The sequence below is a fragment of the Rhinolophus sinicus genome, linkage group LG07 (genome assembly GCF_036562045.2).
Source record: "Rhinolophus sinicus isolate RSC01 linkage group LG07, ASM3656204v1, whole genome shotgun sequence".
NCBI lineage: Eukaryota > Metazoa > Chordata > Mammalia > Chiroptera > Rhinolophidae > Rhinolophus > Rhinolophus sinicus.
The window spans coordinates 72,949,207-72,975,099 of NC_133757.1; the positions used below are offsets into that span (position 1 = coordinate 72,949,207).

Below are 25,893 nucleotides of genomic sequence, written 5' to 3' on the forward strand. Positions count from 1 at the left end.
GCTGAGACCTTGCAGGCCGCCCTGCATGACACCAACCAACGGAGCCATCTGGCACTGGCCCATGTGGGAATCGAACCGGGAGCCTTTGGCGTTAAGAGCATGGAGCTCTAACCACCTGAGCCACCGGGCTGGCCCGTCCTTTTCTCTTAAATCATAAGCAGTTTGGCATCAAGGTCCTGTGAGTAAGTTCTGAACTCCACTGGTCCCAGCCTCTGGCCTGTCTGCCCCTCTTCGAGGAGTGTGTGACCTCGCGCCCACTTGATCCTTCTGTAAAACGGGGCTAACAGGACTCAACCCACAGCCCTTTTCTATGCTGGTATCTTACACAGGGTCTTTCAACAAACACGGCCACCACCTCCAAGGAAAGCCGGTGTTGGGGTCTTGGCAGCACTGCAATGATCTTCACCTTGAGCAGCCCCTGCCCACGGCCCCCACTTGACAACTCCGTGGAGATTCGGACGTTTGTTGACTCTCTTTCCCCTCTGTGAGTTGTCTGTTTCTGACCTTTGCTCCTTTGGTTATCAATTTACATGAACTTTAATAGACTGATAACACCTGGCTTGTTCATCTCGTGCAAACTGCTCTTAACTGCACATGATCAGAGGCCAGTAGGCCTGGAGTGCTCCGAGGAGTGCCGCTGGGCGTGCTTTGGGATCTGTGGTCTTGGGAGCTGGGAGTTTTGAGGCTTTTGTGATACACAGAGTGTGGGAGTTGCCAGGATCAGGCAGAATCTGGGAATGGAAATGTATTCTTGGGGCTCCTGCCAGGCACATGGGGGGGCAGGCGGGAAGCACTGCACAGGCTGGATGGTAAATCCGTGGGCCATGGCCTGCTTCCCATGGAATGCTGCATAAGGAGCAAGGTGGAGAATTGTCACAGCAAATGACCACCTGCCAATGACTGATAAGCATGAAGCCTTCAGTCTGGCAGTTCTTCAAAAAGTTAAACACAGTGTTACCTTTTGATCCAGCTGTTCCCCTTGGGTACATACCCAAGAGAAATGAAAACACGTTCATACAAAAACTTGTCCATGAATGCTCACAGCAGGGTTATTCACTATGGTCGAAAGGTCAAAACAGCCCAATGTGCATTGATGAATGAATGGGTAACAAAATGTGGTTTATCCATACAGTGGAACACTACCCAGCCATAAAAAGGACCGAAGTACTAATTCACCCTACAACACAGATGAACTTTGAAAATATTATGCTCAGTGAAAGAGGTCAGACACAAAGGCCACATATTGTATGATGCCGTCTATATAAAAGTAATCAGAAGAAGCAAATCCATGGAGTCAGAAAATAGAGTAGTTGCCAGGGGCTGGTGGGTGACTGCTAATGGGCATAGGGTTTGTTTTGTTTTGTTTTGTTTTTTGGAAGGGTGGGAGTGATAAAAATGTTCTGGAATAAAACAGTGGTGATGTTGGCACAACCTTGTGAATATACTAGAAACCACTGAATTTCTGCTTAAAAACCTTTTTTTTGAAGAAGCATTGCAGGGCAGCCGGTTAGCTCAGTGGGTTAGAGCGCAGTGCTCTTAACAACAAGGTTGCCGGTCGGATCCCCACATGGGCCACTGTGAGCTGCGCCCTCCACAACTAGACTGAAAACAACTACTTGACTTGGAGCTGATGGGTCCTGGAAAAACACACTTAAATAAATAAAAGTTTTTTTTTAAAAAAAGAAGCATTGCAAAAAGCTCAATACACGTAAAACATTTAGAGACAAAACAAGAAAGAAAACTCATATGGCATGAAAAAGAATAGCCAGATTAAAAAACAAATTTTTTTTCTTTAAATATAAGTTTATTGGGGTGACAATTGTTAGTAAAATTAGATTTCAGGTGTACAATTCTGTACATTATCTATATCTCACATTGTGTGCTCACCACTCAGAGTCAGTTTTCTTTCCATCACCATATATTAGACCCCGTTTATCCTCTTCTAGAGCCCAGCTCCCCCCTCTTCCCAAACACCAAATATTAAAAATGGAAAAATAGGGCCAGTGCAGTGGCTCAGGTGGTTGGAGCGCCATGCTCTTAATGCCAAGATCGCCGGTTGATTCCCACATGGGCTAGTGAGCTGCACCCTCTACAGCTAAGATTGTGAACAACAGCCCTCCCTGGAGCTGGGGGTCCATAAGCAGGCGGAGGTTGGCGTGAGTTGCCTTGGGCTACCGTGTGCTGCCGTGAGTGGCCAGCAGCCAACTGGTGACCAGCTGCCTCAGCTGGGGGCCGGGGGGGGGGGCCGCAAGGCTCATAACACCAGCATGGGCCAGGGAGCTGCGTTCTACACAACTAGACTGAGAAACAACGGCTTGAAGGAGGGGTGGGGCAGAAAAAGGGGATAAAAAACAAAAAAAACAGTGATAGTGGCTACTACGAGGTCACTGGTAGGAATAAGAATAACCACGTGACAACACGTGGAAGTGAAATATTGCTCTCGGACGACAGGGGAAACCAGGCCACTCTGTGATCCTGGGACTCAGGGCTGTGGGACCTTGTCTAACCTTTGACCATATGGGAGATATAATGCCCACTGCTGTTCTTGCCAGAATGATGCTAGAGTTGAAGGGTAATGGGTCAGATCCAGAAAGATAATTCTGGAAAACAAAACTTGCCAAGCTCACTCAGGTCGGTGCCCTATGTTATCTACCGAGGTGGGATTCAAGGAGCCATGATTCTGAGACAAGAAGTGGAGCCCCTCCCACTCTCTGGGGGCAGTAATCACAGAACTTTCTTTATGGGCCTGCCGATACAATGTAAGTTGGGGTGCGTTAGACGTTCTGCTCAGTGCCTGCTTTACTTGTGTTCTCGAGGCAGCAGTGCCACCTACCTTTTGCAAACATGAAAACTAAGGTTCAGGGAAGTTATTAGCAGAGCAGTTCCTGAAGGGAAGCCCTGCATTTCTGTGCCCCTCCAGGGCTAGGGTCTCCAGGTCAGAAACAGGAACCATGGGTGACCCATGGGAGCCAGTACTGTCGCTTTTCTAGTTCTGAACGAATCAGGGACACGAATTCCAAACTGCAAACCTGAAAATAAACTCAGCTGCCTAAGAAAAAATAAATAAAGCTTCCTGGTTTCTATGCGATTGACCTACTTGGCACTTGAGACAGAATCTGACTGAAGTCAGGCCCCCAAAGAGCTCGAGTGTCAGAAGGTTCTCCGTGCTTGTTTGGGCCTGCTGGCCTCTATTCTCAGAACGAGCATTCCGCTTTGATGCCTTGGCTCTGTTAGGGAGCTGACCAGTGAACAGCCCACCTGACATTTCAACCCATTTCTTATGTCTCCCAAATAACCCCCACCCACACATGGAGCCCTGGAAATGGCTCAGATGTCACGGCTTTCCACTGCATCACTGTGGACGTCAGAAGTCTGAAATTGGTCTCACCGGGCTGAAATCAGGTGTCGGCAGGGCTGTGGTCCTTCTGGAAGCTCCAGTAGAGAATGTGTTTCCTTGCCCTTTCCAGCTTCCAGATGCTGCCTACAGTCTGTGGCTCACGCCCTTTCCTCCACCGTGAAAGCGGCAATGGCATCACTGACCTCTGCTTCTGTTGTCACGGCTCCTTCTCTGACTCTCCTGCCTCCTCCTTACAAGAACCCTTGTGATGACACTGGTCTCATGCAGATAATCCTGGATAATGTCCCCACCTCCAGATACTTAGTCCAATCTGCAAAGTTCCTTTTTCCAGGTAAGGTCACGTAGTCATAGGTTCCAGGAAATCAGGACACGGCCATCTTTGGGGGGGCTGTTATTCTGCCCACCACAGCAGGACCAGCACACACTTTCTGAAAAGGGCCCGATCGTAAATATTTTAGGCTTTCTGGGCCATACAGTCTCTGTCACGGAGTTTGGCTATGTAATTTTCAGAGCCCAGGGCAAGATAAAAATGTGGGTCCTCTCATTTACAGATTACTAAGCATTTTGCAATGGTGACAGTAGAAGCACAAGGCCCTGTGTGACGACAGTTTCCACAGCCATGAAGCAGCCTCTGCCTGAGCACGTCTCCCTCTGATGGTGTCACTCGAAAGCAGCATGGGCAACACACATACGACAGGCGTGGCTGTGTTACTGTCAAACTTGATGGACACTGAAATTGTGCTTCATGTCATTTTCTCATGTCACAAAACCTCTTCTTCTTTTGGCTTTTTCCAACCATTTAAAAATGTAAAAACCATGTGCAACTCACAGGCTGTGCAAAAATCGGCCTGGGCTGAGTCGGGCTACAGTCTGCCAGCTTCTGGGTATGGGATAAATCCCAACTTCTCTGCCTGACTCTCTATGACCCTTTAGAGCTGGAGACAGACATCTCTCCAGACCCATCTCACCATCTACTCCGCATTCAGCCTTCCATTCCTGCGGTACTTTGCTCAGACCCTGCCCTCCATGAGAGGTGGTGTTCTGTACCCATCCCTGGTCACCCTGGCTGGATTTATATGTCTCTACGACCTTCTCTTCTCTGGGGCTGCAATGTCCTCAAGAGCAGGGACCCAGACTGAGTCATCTTTGTGTCCCTGCCTCACAGACCCTCAGGGTTCATGTGTCCCTGCCTCACAGACCCTCAGGGCTTGTGATGGAGAGATAGCAAGAACAACCTAGAACTTTGGTGGCTGGAGTGTACTCTGATTCTGACCCCTAAGAACCAACACTGTGCTTCTTACAGAAAAAAAAACCAAAACCCCGAAATCTGAAAAATAAGAACTTCCCATCTCAAAATTCAGACCAGGGAAATAAAGATCTCTGTGACCAACCAGACAGGGTTCAAATCCCAGCTCTATCCTTACTAGACATGTACACTTGGACAAGTCACCTCCCTTGCTGTTAGGACCAGGTCTCAACTTACCACGGCCAGCCAGACCCTATATGACCTACCCCTTCCAATTCCATGAATCTCCTTTCCTACCCATGTCTCCGCCACCAGCCTTTTCTCAGTTCCTAAGTGTGCCAGGCTCCTTCCTGCCTCAGGGCCTTTGCACTTGCTGTCCTTGCTGCCTTAACCATTCTGTCCCTCTTTGCCTGGTGACTTATCCTTCCTGCCAAAACACCACTGACTTGGGGACACTTCTTGGCGACCCCAAAAGGAGGGCAGGTCCTCCTGTTATGTGCTTTGCTGGCACTCCGAACCTCTGCAGATTATAATTATTTGTGTGATACTATTAATAGGACTTAATAAGCACTTCATGCCAGGCTCTGTTTCAAAGATTCTAAAACTGGGTGATTTCATTGAATTCTCGCAGTGCCCTCATGAAGTGTTGCAATTATCCCCATTTCACAGAAGGGGAGGCAGAAGCTCCAAGAGATTAAATAACTTGCCCAAGGTGGCACTTGCCCAAGCCAGTCAGTGTTGGAGCTGCCCTCTGAAGCTTGTTCCTGCAAGGTGACTTCCCGCAACTTGTTCACGGAAGTTAACTTCCGTGAGGGCAGATGCCACATTTGGCACGGTATTGTATCCCCAGGGCTGCGTGCCTGTACTGCTGCATTGCGGGCAATTAAAAAGGATTAATAACCTAAAAGAAACAACACCCCAGTAGCAATGAGCACTCTCAATGCCCAGATCTTGGTTTCTAACACCGTTCTCCGATAAAAGGAACCAGGCCTGGAGAAATGGCTGATTCTAGGACTGGGCAGAAAACATACAAGATGGGCTTGGAGCACCGGGTAGTGTCACAGGGGAAGGAAGAGCTCCAAAGAAAACAACAAAAAAAGCCAAAATTTGAAATCTATATGATTTTACTAACCATTGTCACCCCAATAAATGTAATTAAAAAGAAAAATAGAAAAGAGAAAAAAAATTAACTTGACTAATATACAGAACAAGAAAAGAAAAGAGCAAAAACAAAATCCATTGATGGGAGCATGTCAAAGGCTACAGGAGCCAACTGGAAGAGATCCTAATGGATACAGTTGGAACAATTTGAGTTACAAAATGAAGCAGTATTAGGTTAAAACCTAGAATATAAAATACCCAGGAGGTCATACTGATTCAATGAAATGACTGAATAAGTTAATAAATGGGGGAGAAGAGAGGAATCTCCCAGGCAGGAGAATTCCTAATAATTTATGTAGATATTCACCCTTAGGGAGGGGGAACATGACTCTCCACTCTTTAAGTGGGTTGCACATAGTGACTTCCTTCCAGAGTCTATAGTAAGAATGGGAGGGGGAGAGCGGTTACGACGGAGAAACCTGACGATGACCAGCCAGGTGATCAAGGGCAACATCAACAGTCATAGATAAAGTTGACAGCCTGCATCCTGATATGATGTGATGAGAGGGCAATTTACCTCTCTAGTCTTCCTCCCCCAAAGCCAGCATCCCAGTCTTATCATGAGGAAAACATCAGACAAATTCCAATAGAGGGGCATCATACAAAATATCTGACCAGTTCTCAAAACGGCCATCAAAAACAAGGTCATCAAAAACAAGGAAAGTCTGAGAATCTGCCACAGCCAAGAGGAGCCTAGAGACAGGACAAATAAGAGAATAGACCTTAAAAGATCTCATCACAAGAACAAAAAATTTGTAACTAGGTGTGGTAATGGATGTTAACTAAACTTATTGTGATGGTTATTTTGCGATATATAAAATCATTATGTTACACACCTGAACATAATACAATGTTATATGTTAATTATATTTCAAAGAGGGGGGAGAGAAGGGGAGAAGGAGAGAGGGAGAGAAAGGGAGAGAGAGAGAGAGAAAGAGAGAACAACCAAATGTAATGTGGCATCCTGGATGGGATTCTAAAAGAGAAAAAGGATATTAGGTAATAACAAAGGAAATTAAATAAACTATGAACTTTGGCTTATAATAATGTATCAATATTGGTCCATTAATTATAACAAATGTATCATACTAATGAAAGATGTAAGTAATAGGAGAAACTGGGTGTATGGAAAATGGTAACTCTGTACTTTCTTTGCAATGTTTCTATAAAATCTAAAACCATTCTAAAAAAGTCTATGAATGATAATAACAACAACATGTAGCTGAATGAGTGAAGGAATTCATTCTTCATGGTGACAATGATTACTGCTCCCTTTTCACAGAGATATTTCAAGAATTACATGTGAGATACTTACCTGGCAGGGGAGATACCATGATCACGAAGGTGGTTTTCCCAGGGCGAGGCTTATCCATTGCACTCCGGATGTGCTGACCCCTGCGATTTCCCCAAATGTGGGAAACTCGACTGCATAATTTGTGGTAGTGGGGGACTGCGTTCGCACTCTCCCCTGGTAAATAAATTAAAAAAAAAAAAAAAAAAAGAATTACATGTGAGAACCTGCATAAAGCATTTAGTGCATGGTACGTGCTCAATTCAGAGCACTTGCCACCATTCTCCTAAATCTGCTATGGAAGCCACTGGCCCTATGGAACTATTTAAATTTCAATTAAGAAAAATTAAATACATTAAAAATTAAGTTCGTCAATGGCAACAACCACATGTCAAGTGCCCAAAAGTCATATGGAGCTAGTGGCTACTAGATTAATGCTGATAAAACATATGCCCATCATTGCAGAAAGTTCTACTGGACAAACACTGCACTAGACAATGAATGGGATGACTTTGTGTTCTTGACTCCTTCCTGTCCTTCTGCAAATGCCATCTTCTCAACCTTCCCGACGACTGTCTTTCAAATTGCAATAACCCTAACATTCCCCATGCCTTTTCCCCAATTTACTTTTCTTCTTACCACTTTTTATCACTTGATTTATTTTCTGCCTCCGCCTCTAGCACTGCACTGTTTAACCCAGTGGTCACTGGCAATGTGTGGCTGTTGAGCCCTTGAAATGTAGTCAGTCCAACTTCAGATGTGCTGTGAATATAAAAGATATACCAGAAGTCAAAGATGTTTGAAGAAAAAAATAAAGAATGTAAAAGATCTCATAAAGTTATATTGATTACATGTTAAAGTAACATTCTGGACATAAATTGGGTTAAATAAAATACGAGGTATGATAAAATACTGTGAATGCTGCTGCCGAGTGCCATCCAACGGAAAGGCAGGGATTTTTAATACAGGAAGTGTCGTGTGGAACAGAGTGTGACAAATTTCAACTTGTTCAGTGTAGTCAGTTAGGTGTGAGCTATGGTTGAGAGGTGTGTTCTAAAGTGCGCCATAAATCATCCTCCATCATGACAATGCTCCATGTCACATCACTTCTGGTACGGCAATTTCTGTTAAATTAAAACATTACGGTATGTCCTCATCCACCTTATTCTCTGGGTCTAGCATCGTTCGACTTCTGGCTCTTCCCGAGAGTCAAAATGACCATGAAAGGTAAATGTTTTGCATCCATTTAGGACATCAAGGCAGCCAGCACAGCGCAACTAAAGTCACTCACAAAAGAGGACTCCCGAACTGCTTCAGAAAATGTCAAGAACAATGTGTAAGTGTGTTCAAAGTGAGGGGGAGTATTTTGAGGGGCATTAATGGCAGTGTGTCTTTTACAGTAATAAATTTTTTAGAAATTTAAACATTCAATGTATTTTTTGATCATACCTCATCGTACATTATTAAAATTAACATCACCTGTTTCTTTTTATTTTTATCTTAAACATGGCTACCAGAAAATTTAAATTATGCATGTGGCCAACACTTATGGCTCGCTTATATTTCTGGGCAGTGCTGGTCTAGAATGTGAGTCCGATAAGGGTATTTCAGTTTACTGCCCATTCAGTGACTGGCACATAATAGACGCTCAGTAACATTTGAATGAATGAATGTTAGGCTGAGCCTCTGGAAACCCGCTAGTTCTAGTAGTCAACACTGTTGGAACTCTGACCACGTCCCATGCCCCTCCTCTTCATCACACCAGATAAGGAAACTGAGGCTCAGCGAAGTGACATCAGCCCCTGTCAAACCGCACGTAGTGCGGAAACGTCGGGACTGGGATTCGAACCTGGGTCCTCTCCCCGTAGCCCTGGCGCGCTGACCGTTCCTACCTTGTAGGGCAGTGACTGCGACTGCGGCAAGAAAAACAGGCGCGGGCACACAACACGCGCTCGATAAGCTGCGTGGCTCTTCGACCACCTCCTTCAGTAGGCCTCCGTAAGCCCGACCCCAGCTGGACCCTTCCGTGGCCATCGGCGGCCACCCGCGACTCCACCAGACACCGAGCCCTTCGTAGGCGGCGCCGGACGGAAGTCCCACCTCCATCGCGCGCCCTGGGTCGCCGCGACAGCCACGCCAGCCAATGAGAAGCGCGCCGTGGCGGACGCTGGCCAATGGGCTCGCGCGCCGGGGGGGCGTGTCCGGGCCGCGGGCCGGAGCGGGTCGTGCGCGCTGAGGAGGAGCCGCCGCCGTCGCCGTAGCTGCCGCCGCCGTCGCCACCGCTACCGAGGCTGAGCGGATCCGTTAGCGTCGTGCCGCCGCCGCCCGCCCGCCTCGGAGCAGCCCCGGGCCCGCCCGTCAGCGTCCAGGTGAGGCGGGGGCCTTCGGCGGCGCGGGACTGGGTAGGCCGCCGCAGGCCCGAGCTTGCCTAGCCCGGCCGCGGGCGTCCGCGGGCCTGCACCGGCCGAGGCCCAGGCCGCGCCGGGCCGGGAGGGGACGCGCGCGGGTCGCGCTGGGCGGGCCGGGGCTGGCCGGTGTGGGCGCCGGAGACAGGCCCTGGGCCGGATTCCTCGGCTGCCGCGAGGGGCGGGCGAGGGGGACCCGGCGTGGGCACGCGCCTGCCTGCCGGGCTCCACCGCCGGGGCCCGGGTAGTCTTGGAAGCCGGGCATCCGGAGGTGGGAGAGCGAAGCCAGAGGTGAGGGAGTGGGGTGAGCGCTTTCAGCGCGCAGAGGTCACGGCCCACCCGCTCGATCCCCTGGGAAATCCCATAGATTCTTTTGTGGTCGTTGTCAGAGGACCACGGCCGACCTGAGGTCCTTTGAGAAGTGTGCAAACCCTTCAGTATTTATGGGAGTCCTAGAAAAATATGTATTTTTTGAACGCCGTCTCTAACAAAGCTGTTTTTGAGGCGGGCGACGTTTGGATTTGTAAAGAGTGTGTGTGTGTGTGTGTGTGTGTGTGTGTGTGTGTGTGTGTGTTGAAAAGACAAACTACAGGTAATTGAACAATGGGGGATGGATGTTCTTCCTTTTCCGGAGTCCTCTGCCGCTAGGCTTATTAAAATGGTTTCTAAAACCTACTGTGTGCACAGCAGGTGGGGAAGAACTTCTGCTTGTGCCTCCCGCTGGAGGGATAGAGCCCCCCTTACCGAAAGTATTCATGTGGGATCCGGATGGCCAGTGCTCCAGAAGTGGGAAGATGGGGAGGATAATCAGACTAGAGAAGGGTTTCTCAACCTTGGCATTACTGACATTTTAGGTCTGATCATTCTTGGTTTTGGGGGGCTGTTCTGTGCATTGTGGGATGTTGAGTGGCATCCCTGGCCTCTACTCTTCAGATGCCAGCAGCATTCCCCTCCCTCCAGTTGTGAAGATAAAAAATGTCTTCACATTGCCAAAAGTCAGTCTCTCTCTCTCTCTCTCTCTCTCTCTCTCTCACACACACACACACACACACATACACACACGTGTGAGAACCACTACTGGACTAAATGATCTCCCACTAAAAGTTCCTCCAGCCCCATCTCTGACGCCTCAGGATCCAAGGCCCCCAAGACCTTGAACAAACGCACTTTTGGGGGTCTTAGTTTTCTTACCTGTAAAACAGGATTGACAAGAATATTGCTGTGCAGATTTAAGGGTGTGGGAAGCCCCTAGCACTGTGCATGGCCTGTGAGTGGCAGGCACTGAATAAATGAAGTTATAAATCATTACCAGTACTTAGTGAGGATTTATTTTGTGCTTGACACTTCACAGATATTGACCTCCAACCCTGGAGGAAGGTGCTGTTACAATTTTCATTTTTAGGGACAAAGAAACTCAGGCTTAAATGGATCACTTGATAGGACCAGTCTCACACAGCAAAGTGGCTGAGGTAGGATTTGAACTCAGGCCCTCTGACTCAGAAGAGTTCTTATTACTCTTAACCACCGTGTTTTATTGTTCTTATAGTTGGAAAGGGTCCAGGGGACCCCAAGAGGAATTCCATTTAGTTGTCATTGAACATCTTCTGTGTGCAAAGCACTGTGCTGGGGTCTGTTATAAAGCTCTGCAACTTCAAGGTCTGCAAAGAGGCCAAGGTATATGAACATCTCAAAATGTGGAAATAGATCATGTTTATGTTGAAACACTGGTTTTGAGGGGGCAGAATTTCCGTTTGAATGTTTTAAATCTGAGGTCATGGGGCAGCAAGAGGAGAATTAAGAAAATAGTGTCTTCCTGATGCTTGCTTTATTGCTTCTCTCACTCCTTGCCTCCCATTTCTATTGTTTTTTCCCACTCCAGCAAGAGTTGTCTTAAATGCAGATCTGACCATGTCAGTCCTTATTAAAAGTCTTTGGGCAGAAAAAAGCAAATTAATTTTTAAACCTATTTAGGTGGCTTAAAAGCTAAAGTTTGGGATTCCAAGTCTTTCATATTCTAACCATTTTTTATTTCACCTGCACATAGACCCCAAACTCCAATGCTCACTCTGCCTGTTGCCCCCACTGCCTGGAATGCCGTTGTCCTCCACCTAGAGATCTCTTTGTTTTGCTGTGTGGCTCAGATCAGAGCTCATTCACCATTCGAAGCCTCCTCTGACTGCCATTTTGTCTCTACCCCCACCAGAATCAACTGTTCCCTCATTTGTGTACCCATCCATTCAATTTATTGAATCAAATTAAATGCTAAATGGTGAGAGAAGTGCAGTTGCAGCCTTCGCCCCTAGGTGGCAGTAGTGAAGCAGAGAGGCCGACCTGAGACTTTGGGTCAGGGGAAGATGGGAGGAAACCAGCCTACAGAAGGGAAGTGAGTCTTGATTCCCCCTTTTTAACCAACTCTCCCTACTCTGGTGCTATGTCCCAGGCACTGGGCTGGGCTCTGGGCAGTGGTGATTACATTATGGGCATAGATTGTTGTAGCTCACTCTGGTAAGTGTGGTAATGGTTATAATTGGCAGATGTGAAACCACCAAAAAGGACACTGGTAACCAAGCCTTGGTGGGCAAAGGAGATCACAGAGTGCTTCCCCGAGGAAGTGAAGCATGTGTACTGGGGAGGAGTTAACTGAGCAAAGACCACGGGGAAGGTCTTTGCAAGATGCAGGAACAGCACTGGCAAAGGCACAGAGGTGGGAACACTTTTGGTTTGTTGAGGAACCCACATGAGGTCTGGTACTTCAGGGGCAAGAACGGTGAAGTGAGTCACTTGGCAGATGTGCAGAGGGCGTGGATGTTGTCCTGTCGGCCACACCAGCGAGGCTGTTGAGCAGTTACAGTCCACAGAGTGAAGGAGTCAGATCTGTGCGCGGGAGGAAGAGTTGGAGGGGACTATGCTGATGGTTAGCAAACCAGTTAGGAGTGGATTCCTTTCCCTTGGATAAGAAAAGTCGGGGCTATGACCCTGGGCTGCAGTGATAGGGAAAGAGAGGGGATGGGTTTGAGACGTAGTTAGGAGCTAAAGATGCAGGACTCCATAGGTATTTACATATGGGATGTGAGCAAGAGATGAATGATTCCAGGTCTCTGCCTGAGTGACCGGTAGATGAACATTGGTCACTAAGAAAAACAAGGTGAGAGAGGGAGCAGTTTAGAATGTGGACATAAACAGGAAAGAACATCACTCAAGTTGAATGTGTGTGCATGGGTATATGGACAGTGAAGCGTGAAGGTGGCAGAAAGCAGTGTCCATGTCCCTATGTGTTGTGGGAACTCACTTAGATGATCACCGTCCATCTCCACTTGACCCAAAGCCTCTATACATTGGCCACGTCTATCATCACACTTTTGTCGCCTGAAAACATGAAACATAACTGCTTGTTCATTGTCACGGGGAACAGGGAGAAGTGAAAGAAAATGCTTCCTCAGGAACTTACAACCTGAACTGGGGAGAAAAGATACAGATATGTCAGATTCAAGAAAAGGTTGAAGCAGCAGGTCATAACAGCATTGAGGTGTGGAAAGAAATGATTGTCTGTTGTTCGGTTATTGGTTTTGATGAAAGTGCTTGCATCCAAACTGGTCATTGTGATCAGACAAGTATGGGCAGGAGCTTCCAGGTGCAGCCAGAGTAGCCCGAGTGAATAAAAGAGGAGGGCACAAGGAGCCCGGAAGCCTGAGTGGACTGGTTTGGGCTGGCAGAGGGTCAGGAGGTGAACTTGGAGATAAATCTAGAAAAGTATGCCACGATAGAAGGTTTGGGGGCACAATCAAGAGGTGATCCTGGAAGATGGCTTTTCTGGGGAAGAAACAAGGATGGGCAAACCAGTCAAGAGGCTTTTGTAGTACTGAGGTGGCCTAGTAATGGCCTGAACTTGAGGGTTGGGACAGGAACTGCTTCTTTCTCTTATATCCCAGTGCTTGCTCTGCACCTGGCGTGTGGTCAGCACTCCATGTATGCTGGGGGAAGGAAGGGTTAGGATGGAGCTCAGAAGTGAGTGAATCTAGCCGCCTGTCAGAGACATTTATGCCTGAGGAAAGAGTAACAGGAGAGGGAACAGTCCAGAACCCAATGGCAAGACTGATGTCATCATGAACAGAAACAGGGAGACAGGAGACAAAAGAGGAATGATTTGGAGGGAAAAGACCAAGTTGGGTTTGGAGACAGTTTCTTAGGTACAGGTGATAGAGAGAAGTGGCTTAGAAGACATGTGTATGTGCCACCAAATGAAGTAATTCATGGAGAGGAAGAGGTTTGAAGAGGGCCCAAGGACTGGGGGGGAAGAGATAAGGGTGCTTGCAACTGGAGAGACAGGGAGGTCAGAGGTCAGGGACACACCTTCACCTCAAATTTGTTACTAAATTGGGAGTGAGGGGATAGGACTTGAATAAGTTCATGTCTGGTGAACAGATTAAGAGACCAGCTGAGCGTGGCCAGTTGGCTCAGTGGTTAGAGCACAGTGCTCATAACACCAAGGTTGCCAGTTCGATTCCCTCATGGGCCAGTGAGCTGCACCCTTCACAACTAGATTGGAAAAAACAAAACAAAACAATGACTAGACTTGGAGCTGATGGGTCCTGGAAAAACACACTGTTCCCCAATATTCCCCAAATGAAAAAAAAAGAAAAGGCCAGTTGATTTATCCCAGGTTATTTGTGTGACTGAGCAGGAACTATGAAGGAGCTCTTCCATTTTCCATGAGATGCTGTGATGGTGTAATCATACTGGCTTCTGTGGAACCCAGTCCCATTAGAAATGGCATCAAAGCTGTGGATTGTTTCTAGGGTCCCAAAGAAAAAGAGTTGAATGTTCCTTAGTGGACCCAGAGGCGGGTGGTGAAGTGGGTGCTTACCGAGTGTCAAGAACTGTGATGGTAAATTCCCATTTTGCAGATTCCCATTTTGAGCTCCAGGAAAGGAAGTGACAGACCCACAGTAGTTCATCTGATTAGTAGTGGGGTTAGTATTGGAGCTCAGGTCTGCCAGGCTCCGAAGCCCATGGGTTTTTCCTGCCTGTACCCTTTCCTTTACAGTTCTGTGCAAGAGCGCTAGACTGGCCCTGACCAGTCAAGAAGAAGCAGGAACTCTTAGCCAGGCTGTGACGCTGATCATATCCCTTTGGGTCCAGGGGGTACTTCAACTGGGCCAGATACTGGGCTTCACCTGATCTGCTTTTACCCCAGGCGTCCGAGCGTGGCAGATATGGAATTGCTGTGACTTAGCTGGAGCCACCCCAGCCAAGCGGCTTTCCCCTCCATGTGCTGCCGGAAGGATCGAATAAGAAGACGTGTACTGTGTCCATCTGAGCCTTCACCTCTTACAGCAGTTTTAATTGGGTCAGGTGGTGCGTTCAGTTTTTTTCTGGCACCAGAGCGTTTCCTGGGGGACCTTACATTCCTAAGACTTACATTCCCAATACCCTGAAGAACTCAGAATTTTACATCTGGAAAGGACCTTAGAAATAATTGAGTCCAGGCGCCATCTCATGATGTGTGAAGTGTCAAGGTTGAGCCTGAGGATACATTTGATTGTTTTAGTTTTATTATCACTCAAGTAGTTTAGAAAGCCTGCTCTGTGACTATAAAATGAGACAGATTCTCAAGGGTGCCCAATGGAAACCAGTCCTGCTGCTTTGCGTAAGTACCACCTCTGTATATTTTTATGTCAGTTGTATGTATGTCTCTCCCTTATATATGCAGTAGGTAGACTGCTGACGAGAACGTCATTGCTGAAGTCACACAGATAGCGAGGATTGTTTAAAATAGTGTGATGGGGCTGCAAACCTCAGATCATCCAAACAGAACTTCTCCAGGATGCATGCAGTTAACTGAAGATGTTTCTAAATCAGCAGGAGTCATTTTGATAAATTCAGAGTTTTCCTTTTTGCTCCCTGCAATTGGTTTTGATTCTGTGGGATGGGATGGTACTTATTGATCATCCTAAAAAAGAAAGATTCTGAATGTATTAATAGACTGTCAGGACAATTTCCAGCTGCCCTTCTTTAATGTAAAGGAATGTACCAAATACACATGATTCCTGGGTGAGTCTGAGACCCAGTGTCTGTCTCTCTCCTCCCACCCCACCCCGTGTACCCGTATGATGCACCTATGGTTTGCTAGTTACCCTGGGTTTGCCTGGTGACCCTTAGGTGACAGTGATGTAGCCCTGGCCCTCAGGGCTCTCACCGGTGAGATGGACGAAAAACAATTAAGAGTCAGGATGATTTGTACTGTGATAAAGGTTTACACCAATGGTGTACGGGTGCTGAGAATGAGAGTGACCTATTGTCCTGAGAGACTTTGTAAAGATGAGTGAGGAAGTGATGGAGAGGCAGGCAAACCTGCAAAGGAAGCAGCCGTGCCAGAGGCACATGAAGGTCTGTGGCATGCCAGGGGAGAAGCTCGTGAGGCCAGTACGGGCTGCAGCAGCAGGCTGGGCCTCAAGGTGAAGGGCGTTGGGTTTCATCCTTGTTCTGGAGTGACAATTGGAGGCCGGACCCTGTCACTTGTTAACAGTATAATGACCAACCAGGAGTACAGTGATGTCAGCTCGGAGCCTTGGTGGGTAGTGACACCACAGAGGGGAGGAGCCAGCTGGATGGGGCTGAACGTGTTGACCTGGAGGTGTCTCCAAAACTTCCGCGTGGAGAGACAGGCTGAGTGAGAGGCGATCTGAGAGACTGCCAGAGGTGGCTGCAAGCTGGGAGTCATTGGTTGTTGGGCAGAGATGAAGGCCTGGCTGTGGTTGGAGCTTTTGGGGACAGAAACTGGTTTAGAACAGGTCAGGGGAATGGACCCGGACAGCAGGGTAGAGTGGCCTTGAAGCCCTGAGAAACATGGTTTCTCCCTTGATGCCAGTTGACCAAGGACTGGGCCTACGGGGGGTGGGGGTGCTGCTCAACCCCTGACTGGGTCTCAGGAGGAGACAGCATGCTGGGGAACAGGGCTGCAAAGCTGAAAGTGCACTTTTTAAATGTTTCAAAATTTATTTTTTAATTTATTCTCTTTGGTGTAGAGTTCTTTGGGTTTTGACAAATGTAGAATCAAGTGATTACCACGGTGATCAAGATATCAGAAAGTTCCATCACCCAAGAAACAAAAATACATTGACCCTCAAACAACGAGGGGGTCAGGGGTACCAACCACCTGCAGTCAAAAATCCTCGTGTAGCTGACATGGACCCTCTGCATACACAGATTCCCAACAGTAGCTCGAAAATACTTATTCCCTCAGTGCTCCCTGTGTAGCATCCCTCCCCCTGTTCCTAGCCCCTGGCAACCACTGATCTTATACCTCTGGTTTTCCCTTTTCCAGAACAGAATCATACAGGGTCTGGTTTCTTCCCCTCAGCAAAATGTTTTTGAGATTCATACAAGTTGTGTTCGTCAGTAATACGTTTTTATTGCTGAGTAATAGTCCATTGTATGGTGTACCATAGTTTATCTACTAACATGAGGCTTAAAGGACTTGTGGGTGGTTGTGAATAAAGCTACTATAAACATTTGTGTACAGGTTTTTATATGAACATGACTTTCATTTCTCTTGTATGAAGACTAGGAGTAGGACGGGGTCATATGGTGAATGTCTGTTTAATTGTAAGAAACTGCCAGTCTGTTTTCCAAAGTGGCTGTAACATTGTTACATTTCTGCCAGCAGTGTATGAAAGTTCTTGTTTCTCCACATCCTCACCAGAACTTGATATTGTCTATTTTCTTATTGTTTGCTTGCTTTTTTTTGGTTTGTTTTTCTGTGTGTGTTTTCAATTATAGTTGACATCCAATATTATATTAGTTTCAGGTGTTGTTTGCTTCTATTTTATTTGGTTTTAGCCTTTATAAATGGGGAGTGGTATCTTGATTTTCATCCTAGATATGGGGAGTGTTATCTTGATGTGGTTTTAATTTGTATTTCTCTAATAACTAATGATGTTGAGGTTTTTTTCACAGGTTTATTTGCCATCCATTCAGTATCTGTTCATCTTTTGCTGTTTTCTAAATTGGGTTGTTTGTTTTCTTACTGTTAAGTTTTGAGAGTTCTGGATACAAGTCCTTTTTCAGATACGTGATTTGCAAATATTTTCTTCCAGTCTATGGATTGTAATTTTCCTAGCAATGTCTTTTGCAGAGCAAAAGTTTTGTTTATTTTATTTTATTTAAGATTTTTTGATTGGGGAAGGGGAACAGGACTTTATTGGGGAATAGAGTGTACTTCCAGGACTTTTTTTTTTTCCCCAAGTTAAGTTGTTGTCCTTTCAATCTTAGTTGTGGAGGGTGCCGTTCAGCTTCAAGTTTTGTCCTTTCAGTATTAGTTGTGGGGGGCGCGGCTCAGCTCCAGGTCCAGTTGCCATTGCTAGTTGCAGGGAGTGCTGCCCACCACCCCTTGCGGGAGTCGAACCGGCAACCTTGTGGTTGAGAGGACGCGCTCCAACCAACTGGGCTATCCAGGAGCTCAGCAGCAGCTCAGCTCAAGGTGCCGTGTTCAATCTTAGTTGCAGGGGGCGCTGCCCACCATCCCTTGCAGGATTCTAGGAGTTGAAGCAGCAGCCTTGTGGTTGGGAGTTGAAGCAGCAGCCTTGTGGTTGAGAGCCCACTGGCCCATGTGGGAATTGAACCGGCAGCCTTCGGAGTTAGGAGCACGGAGCTCTGACTGCCTGAGCCACCGTGCCGGCCCACAAAAGTTTTAAATTTTGATGATACCCATTTTATCAATTTCTTTTAAGTGAATTGGGCTTTTGGTGTGGTATCTAAGAAATCTATGCCTCACCCAATGTCACAAAGATTTTCTAGAAATCTTCTATTTTCACATTTTAGAACAGAGGTCGGCATACTTTTGCCATAAAGAGCCATATGGTAAATATTTTCAGCTTTGTGAACCATATGGTCTGTTACAACTACTTGACTCTGTTGTTATAGCACAAAGGCAGCCACAGACAATACATAAACAAATGAGAGTAGCTGTGTACCAATAAAACTTTATTTGTAAAAAAAGGCAGTGGGCCAAATTTGGCCCTCAGGCCATGGCTGGCCAACCACTATTTTAGAAAGTTAACTGTTTACCAGGCATAGAGGACACCCGTGTCTGAATTATGAGAATGGGGTAATTATTGCCCAGCTCATCATCCTTGAAGGCAGTGTGAGGGAGAAGGCAGAAGAGCAGATGCCTAACTCAGAACAAGGGTGAAGAGAGGGATAAAGTAAAATAGAGGAAGGAGGAGGAGAAATGTTTGAATCACATTTGGACCAAACTTCAGTGTGCATTTTAATTTTTCAGAGTTTACCCTTGCACTTTGGTTCAGGCGTCAGCAGATGTTTTTGTTTGTTTGTGAGCTAATGATCTCAAAGTCTCGTAGCCACAGACAGTTTAATAGATTTGTGGAGGTTTTCATGATTAAACCTGATAATGCTGGTGATCCTGTGCTTTCTACCGAAAATTGGTATTTATCTAACCATCCCCCATTAATGCATATTTAGATTAGATTCAGAGTTTTACCTTTTCCAGCCAGGGGGTGCGTGTTCCTTGTACATATTTCCATGCACTTGTATAATTATTTCTGTAGAGCAGAACCCCACGGTTCTGAGTCAAAGGGTAGAATTCACATTAAAAATTTTGGTAGGCACTGCCAAGTTATTCTCCAAAAAAGTACCATGTCACATTCATATCAACAGTGTATGAGTGTTTCCCCCTTTACACTAGATTTAATCCATCTGACAGGCAGAAAGTAGCACATTTTCTTCCTTATTCGTGAACTTGAGCTTTCCATGGTTTCATAGCTACTTGAATTGCTGGCATCTATTAGTTGCAGCTCATATTCTGTGTCCACATCTCTGCTAGTGATACGTCATTTTTTTCTTATTAATTTGTAGGTGTTCTGAATGGAATTTTCTCAAGCTCGGCAGTATTGACATTTTGAGCTGGATAGTTCTTGGGGAGGCGGGGGGCTATCCTGTGCCTTGTGGAATGTTTAATAGCATCCCTGGCCTCTACCCACTAATTGCAAGTGGCATCCCCTCCCCCAGTCGTGATCATCAGAAATGTCTCCATACATTGACTGTCCAGTGTTCCCTGGGTGCAAAATCACCCAAATGAGAACCACTGATTTAAGTAATATAATAAGTAGCAAGTACACTTGACCCTTGAACAACTCAGGGGTTAGGATTCCAACCTCTGGTATAAAAATACAGTTGACCCTTGAACATCACGGATTTGGACTGTGTGGGTCCACTAAAGGCATTGCAAAGCTTGCAAGCTTTCAGTCTGGAGTTAAGGTCAACTGTATTTTCTCCCAGTCTGCTGCTTGTCTGTTTCTGATGCCTTTTGCCATACAGAAGTTTTTAATCTTACGAAGTCTAACTTTCCAATCTTTTATGGCTTTTGATATAACCTACTTTATGAAGATTAGGGAGCATAGAACATTTTCAAACAAGTAAAAGAAATGCTGGGAGATTGGACTAATGTTCTACGTTGTGTATAGTCTGAAGCAAGTTCAAGAGTGGAAGGTAGAAAAGACCTGAGTGTTTCCAGTAGGAAACAAGAAACCACATCTAATTCTTCTCTCAGCGTTGATTCCGGGGTAGGGAAGACATGCCGCGCAGGAGATGTGTTTGGGTTTTTATGTAACCACTGGCAGGGCTATTTTAAATGAAGGCTGAGTGCTCCTGACAGTGGGCGCTGGGTGTTCAAGCGTAAAAGCGGAACTGGGCAGTAGGGATCTGGAGAAGGGGGTGGGCCTCCTGAGACCTCCATGCTGGTGGGTGGCAAGATCTCAGACGTTTTTCGGCCGTGGGGTGGGGAGGGTTGAGTGCCTGTGTATTTAGAGTAGGAACATGGGACAGCTCAGGTTAGGAAGCCGTGCCTGTGAGCAAGCCCAGTGTGAATTGTGCTCTCAGGAGTGGTCTTGGCGCTCTCAGTCGCACTGATCCGCACTCTACTCCAAAGCTGTCACTTTGCTCTGATGTTTGTCACTGAAAGTAAAGACTTCTGCAGGCAGTTAGGGACATTCCAAAGCCTGTAAGCTCTCAAGACCAACTTTCTCTTACTGCTAGAAAAACCCTAAGCTTCCCAGCTCAATCGCGATGGCCTTTGGCAGAAAGGGATGCAAAGGACCATTGCCTGCCTGCTCGAGGGCAGACAGGGTGGGTTGGACATCGCAGGCTCATCAGTACCCAGCTGCATCGGTAGTGCACGTGGAGACCAGAGAACGCGGAAGTCTTTGGAACGCTCTCGAGAGACAAACTAAACACTGCACAGGAGCTTGAATGACAGTGCTAAAATTGTTTTTGTACGAATATGTCTCTGAAGGCCTCTTAGTAAGTGGAAATGGTTGAACTTGGACTTTTGGCTTAATAGACTATTTTTTAGAGCAGTTTTTGGTTTACAGAAAGATTGTGAAGAAGGTACAGAGTTTCTGGATACCTGTCCTCCAACCCAAAGTTCCCCTATTATTCACATCTCTCATTAGTGTGGTACGTTGTTGTAATGATGAGCCAGTACTGACATCGTGCGTATTAGCTGACGCCTGCAGTTGCCTGAGAGTTCCCTCTTGGTGATGTCCATTCCATGCATTTAGACAAATACAGCAAGATGTGTATCCACTGTTACAGTGTCATGCAGAACAGCTTCACGGCCCTAAAAATCCTCTGTGCCCCCTGCCTGTTTATCCCTGTCTCTCCCTAACTTCCAGAAACCACTCGTTTCACTGTCTCTACAGTTTTGCCTCTTTCACAGTGTCATATAATTGGGATCATACAATATGTAGCCTTTCAAGCTGTTTTCTTTCATTGAGGGACATGCATTTAAGGTTCCCTCATATCTCTGTGGCTTCATAGCTCATTTCTTTTTATCCCCCAATAATACTCCATTGTGTACATGTCTGTTTCTCCATTCGCCTACTGAAGGACGTCTTGGCTGCTCCCAGGTAGAGGGGCAGTTGTGCAGGAAGCTGCTGTCAACATCTGTGTGCAGGTTTTGTGTGGACAGGAGTTGAACTCATAGTGTTGAAGAGAAAACTTAAGTGCCAGTGTACTCATTAGTTTTGCCTCACATGCTGCAACATGAACATTAGGAATTTACTCAATGTTTTGCTTTCCCCCTGCAGATTTTTTAAAAATACAATGTCTAATGGTTATGAAGACCACATGGCCGAAGACTGCAGGGATGACATCGGGAGAACTAACTTAATCGTCAACTACCTCCCTCAGAACATGACCCAGGATGAGTTGCGAAGTCTGTTCAGCAGTATTGGTGAAGTAGAATCTGCGAAACTTATTCGGGATAAAGTCGCAGGTAAAGAAACGCAGCTGATTTTGTAGAGGGGGTGCTTGTGGCCGTCCTGCTAAGCACTGTCTTCTCTGCCTGTGACGGCAGCGCCCCTGACTGCAGAAGAGCTGCAGCCTTGCAGAGATACTTGTGAAGTTTCATTTTTATCTTAAACGTTACTTTGCCACCGCCCTGGTGTAAGAGGGGATGTAGGTTCCCAAAACAGGAAAAATTCACTGTTAGAGAGCATGTCCAAAATAAGGGGGTGGGAGGGGAGGAAACATGAGGAGACACCAGAAACAGGGTCTGCTCTGAGAGCTGGAAGGGACCAAAGGCCTGGCATGGGCCCACGTGTGAAAGGGACTCTGGCCAGCGCCCTGCCCCAGGCAGGCCCAGCCCTGTATTCCCAGGCCCACAGCAGAATGCTGAGTCCCCCATGGTTGACCCTTCGTTAGGTTTGGGCCACCCTGACTGCTGTCCCACCCACCATTACCTTGAACATCTGAAATCCACCGAGCTTGAACTCAGTGTGGGGGGCGGGAGCAGGGCAGCGGCCCAGCAGGCTGGGTGTGGGGTTGGCAGGCCACTCAAAGCCCCACTCCCCACTTCCTCGCAGTGTCTTCTAAGCCTCAGTGTCCCCATCCATAGTGGGGGGGGGTGGTGGCACCTACCTCATAAGGGTTTGTGGAAGGCCTGGTAATAGAGCAGTCCCCATCCTGAGAGCATGGTTCCGATGGTTCTGGAGAAAAACATGGAAAGAGCAGGTACCGTGAAGCACTTTTTCCTTTCTTTTCTCCTGGGGGAGGAACACTTCTAGGGAGCCCTGCTCCTCCTCCCCCTTTCCAGCTCTCCCCTCCTCCTCTTCCTCTCTCTCTCCCCTCTCCCCTCCCCCCTTCCTCCTCTCTTTTCTGTTCTGGTGAGCTGAGGAATGGACAGTCCTTCCAGGACACTGGGTTGTGGGACTATGATTCTCTACAGTGCAAACTAACTTCAAAGGAAACTGTTTTTATTATGGGAATATAATAATATCTTACTCAAATTTACGTAAAAGTAGAGTAACATATTGAACCCCATGTACCTATCGTCCTGCTTTGTTGACTCAGCATTTTCCCCTGAAAGGATGATACCCGTCCCCAGCACGACCCCTAGAGAGGCCGACCGACGCGTATAGGGAGTTAGTTCGTCATAGCAGGATATGGACCTCAAAGTCTTTTAAGGACCCTTCCAATTCTGAGAGTGTGTGATTTAATAAATGTCTTCTAAATAGGAACCCTAGATAATACACAAAATTGAACAGTGTTAGAAGCCACTATCTCCTATTCCAGGAGACCTTCCTGAATAAGAGAATCTTTGTTCAGAGGGCTTTTGAAATTCTCCTGTGCTGCTAACAAGTCTTGCCTTTTTCCATTTCCGTTCTGGTGGAAGGGGCCTTTCAGCCCCATCGCTGCTTCTCAGCCTTCCAGCCCCCATTTTGATTTTGCACATTCGCTGGGTACCTGACTGTGTCCCTGGCTTGCTGTGGTTTTCAAAGGAATGTGAGTGATGTTAATAGGAACACCCAGATTTGGTGAGATTGGCCTGGGGAGTAGAGGACTATGCAATCAGTACAAGTGTAATTTGAAAGTTATTTCAGTTCAGAGATAAACTGCTCTTATCTTTGGGCAAGATAAGTGCAGTGTCCCAGGAGTTGTAGAGTAGGTGGGCCTGGGCTCACATTTCAGCTCAGCACCTTGCTAGCAGTTCTGAAATTGAATGAATGTAGCTTTATGAAAAACTTACTGTGTTCTCACTCCCCTGCCTCCAGTGTGTGAAAAGTTTGCTGGCTGGTCCTGGGGCCCCAGCCTTACATTTCACTGCCCCTTTGTCCTTTTATTACACTGCTCTGGTGAAACCCCGGATATGGTTACGTTAGTCCAACTGCTTTCTCCTGGCCAGGCTCAGCTGCCCGCCCCAGGGAGAGACAAGCGCCCTGTCGAATCAGATCGCCAACTGAGCTCAGCCAGCAAGGAGTCCTATCCCTGTCTCCTACAACAACCGTTTCAGAGGTTGTTTCCCCTCAGGCCCTTTTCATACCAGCTGATGACTGCCTCCTACTTCACAGTGAAAATAATAGCCGTCTCTACCTCTGTCCTGCATCCTGTCCCTTCTTGGCACCCCAGGAGCCTCAGGCTATGCAAGTACCCGCTTTTCTGGGTCTTCTCAAGATTGCCCTGTCAGCATTCAGCATCCACCAGTCTCTACTCTTTTTTAAAAAAATCCTTCCTAAGACTCTCCAACTTCTGTAGCTCAGGGTTTCTCCATTTGCTCACTACTGACATTTAGGACTGAATAATTCATGTGGTGGGGTGTGAGGGGGGCGTCCTGTGCATTGTACGATGGTGAGCAGCGTCCCTAATCTCCACCCACTAGATGCCAGTGACACTTTTCTGAGTCGTGACAACCAAAAAATGTCCCCAGATATTTCCAGGTATTCCCTGGAGGACAGAATCCTTCATGGGTAAGAACCACTGCTCTAGGTGTTGCCCTCTCCTCCTGTTTACAGAGCTGACAGATTGTCTCCTTTTCTGGAAGCTTCCTCTTCCCTTAGCGTCTGTGAGCCACCCACCCTGGCTCTCACCCAGCCCTGAAGCCTTGCTCTGTCTTTCTTACAGTCCCTTCCCAGCCGTTGACTTCAGTGGTCCTCAGGTTTATTGCCAGGCCTCTTCTTCCTAAGCCTACACTGTAGTAAGTGGATGCACCCCCACAGTTTAACTTCCCCTTCAGTTTGTCACCTCTCTTTCAACCACAAAGCTCCCCTGAGCTCCAGACCCCTCAGCTCCTCAAATTCAGTGTTTTCCAAACCAACCTTGACTCTCCCACCAGCCATCTGCTTGATTCCCAGTGTCCCTATCTTAATGGATGGCACCATTGTCCACTTAGTGGCTCTGGTCAGAAATCTAAGCATAACCTTTAACGTGTGTCCCTGGCACTTGTGCTTCTGGATGCTTCCATCCCTTGTCCTCCTTGTCCCCTGCCTTCCTCCTAGACCAGGCCACATCATCTTCTGCACTAGCACTCTTGCCTGTAAGCTGGCCACCGCACTCCCTCTAGACCATTCTCGCTGCAGTGAAGGAGTCTTTTTAACACTCCATATGTCACCCTGTAATTCACCTGCTTTAAAACCCCTCAGTCCCAGGTCCCATCTGCTTTAGGATGCCTTCCCTGGTCTGACCCAGTCGGCTTTAGATGCTTCTCCTAGGTTCCCATGGAAACCAGTCAGAACTGCTGCATGGGTTTCCACACTGCACTGAAGTCGCGGTATTCTTGTTCCATGGGTCCTTGTAGTTCTCAGAGGCAGGGACCCTGTTAATCTCTGTGTCCCCGGAGGCAGCCACAGTCTGTTGAAGGAATGAATGAATGAAAGGGTCTGGGGACTGGGGGGAATGCAGATCAGCATGGACATTCATTCACCCAACAAATATGTACTGAGTGCCAGCCATGCACCAGGCCCTGGTGACAGGAAGCATGCGGGATGGGGCGGCAGCTGGGATACCGAGAATGTTTCACGTGTTGGCCTCAAGGATCAGAATGTTTCTGACCAGCCGGGCCCCAGCCCCCGGGTTGGGGACATGCGTTTGTTGCTGCCTGTTCCATCCACTGTTACTAGCCTTGCTGTGCAGCCCTGCCCTGCTGTCGGTTCTGGCGTCTGGTCGCTCTGCAGACACCATAGGGCCCCCAGGGGACCAGGAGCCTGCCTCCACCCTCCTGGACTATCTGTCTTGCTGGCCATTTGGTCCCCAGCCTCAGGCCCAGCTTCACCTAGCTTCTGTTTCGGCTGTGTGCCTCTGGTCAGGATAAAGCCCATACCCCTGCTGCAGCTCTCAAGTCTCCTGGGGACCTGTCCCTGTCATCACAGCCACAGAACCCTCCACTTACCCTCCTCTCAGGCTGGACTGAGCTGCTTGTCATTTCCCAGACACACCTGCTGTTGCACTCTTGTGATTTCACAAATGCTGTTCCCTTGGTAGGAATGCCCTTCCACGCGTAATCAGCCTGACCACTTTTTTTTTCTTAATGAGAATCACTTTTGCTCCTTATAGAAAAAAATTTTCATGTGAGACAAGCAGGAAGAAAACTTTAAATTTTCCGTAATCCAGCCTTTGTTGTTCATGTTCTTCCAGACTTTTT

General features: G+C 47.3%; 1 protein-coding gene and 1 non-coding gene across 2 annotated transcripts in view; both read left to right on the plus strand.

The window, feature by feature from the left end:
* The first annotated feature begins 7,072 nt into the window (after nt 1-7,072).
* Nucleotides 7,073-7,236, plus strand: LOC141572993 (U1 spliceosomal RNA). Its single transcript, XR_012498580.1, has one exon. It is a non-coding gene; the product is annotated as a U1 spliceosomal RNA (small nuclear RNA).
* A 2,017-nt stretch (nt 7,237-9,253) lies between these two features.
* ELAVL1 (ELAV like RNA binding protein 1) overlaps nt 9,254-25,893 on the plus strand; it is a 36,201-nt gene continuing 19,561 nt past the window's right edge. Inside the window, exons 1-2 of the mRNA XM_074337720.1 lie at nt 9,254-9,425; nt 21,566-21,753. Of these exons, the coding sequence (XP_074193821.1) occupies nt 21,582-21,753 (172 nt within the window). The 5' untranslated portion in view covers nt 9,254-9,425; nt 21,566-21,581. The remainder of the gene's footprint in view (nt 9,426-21,565; nt 21,754-25,893) is intronic.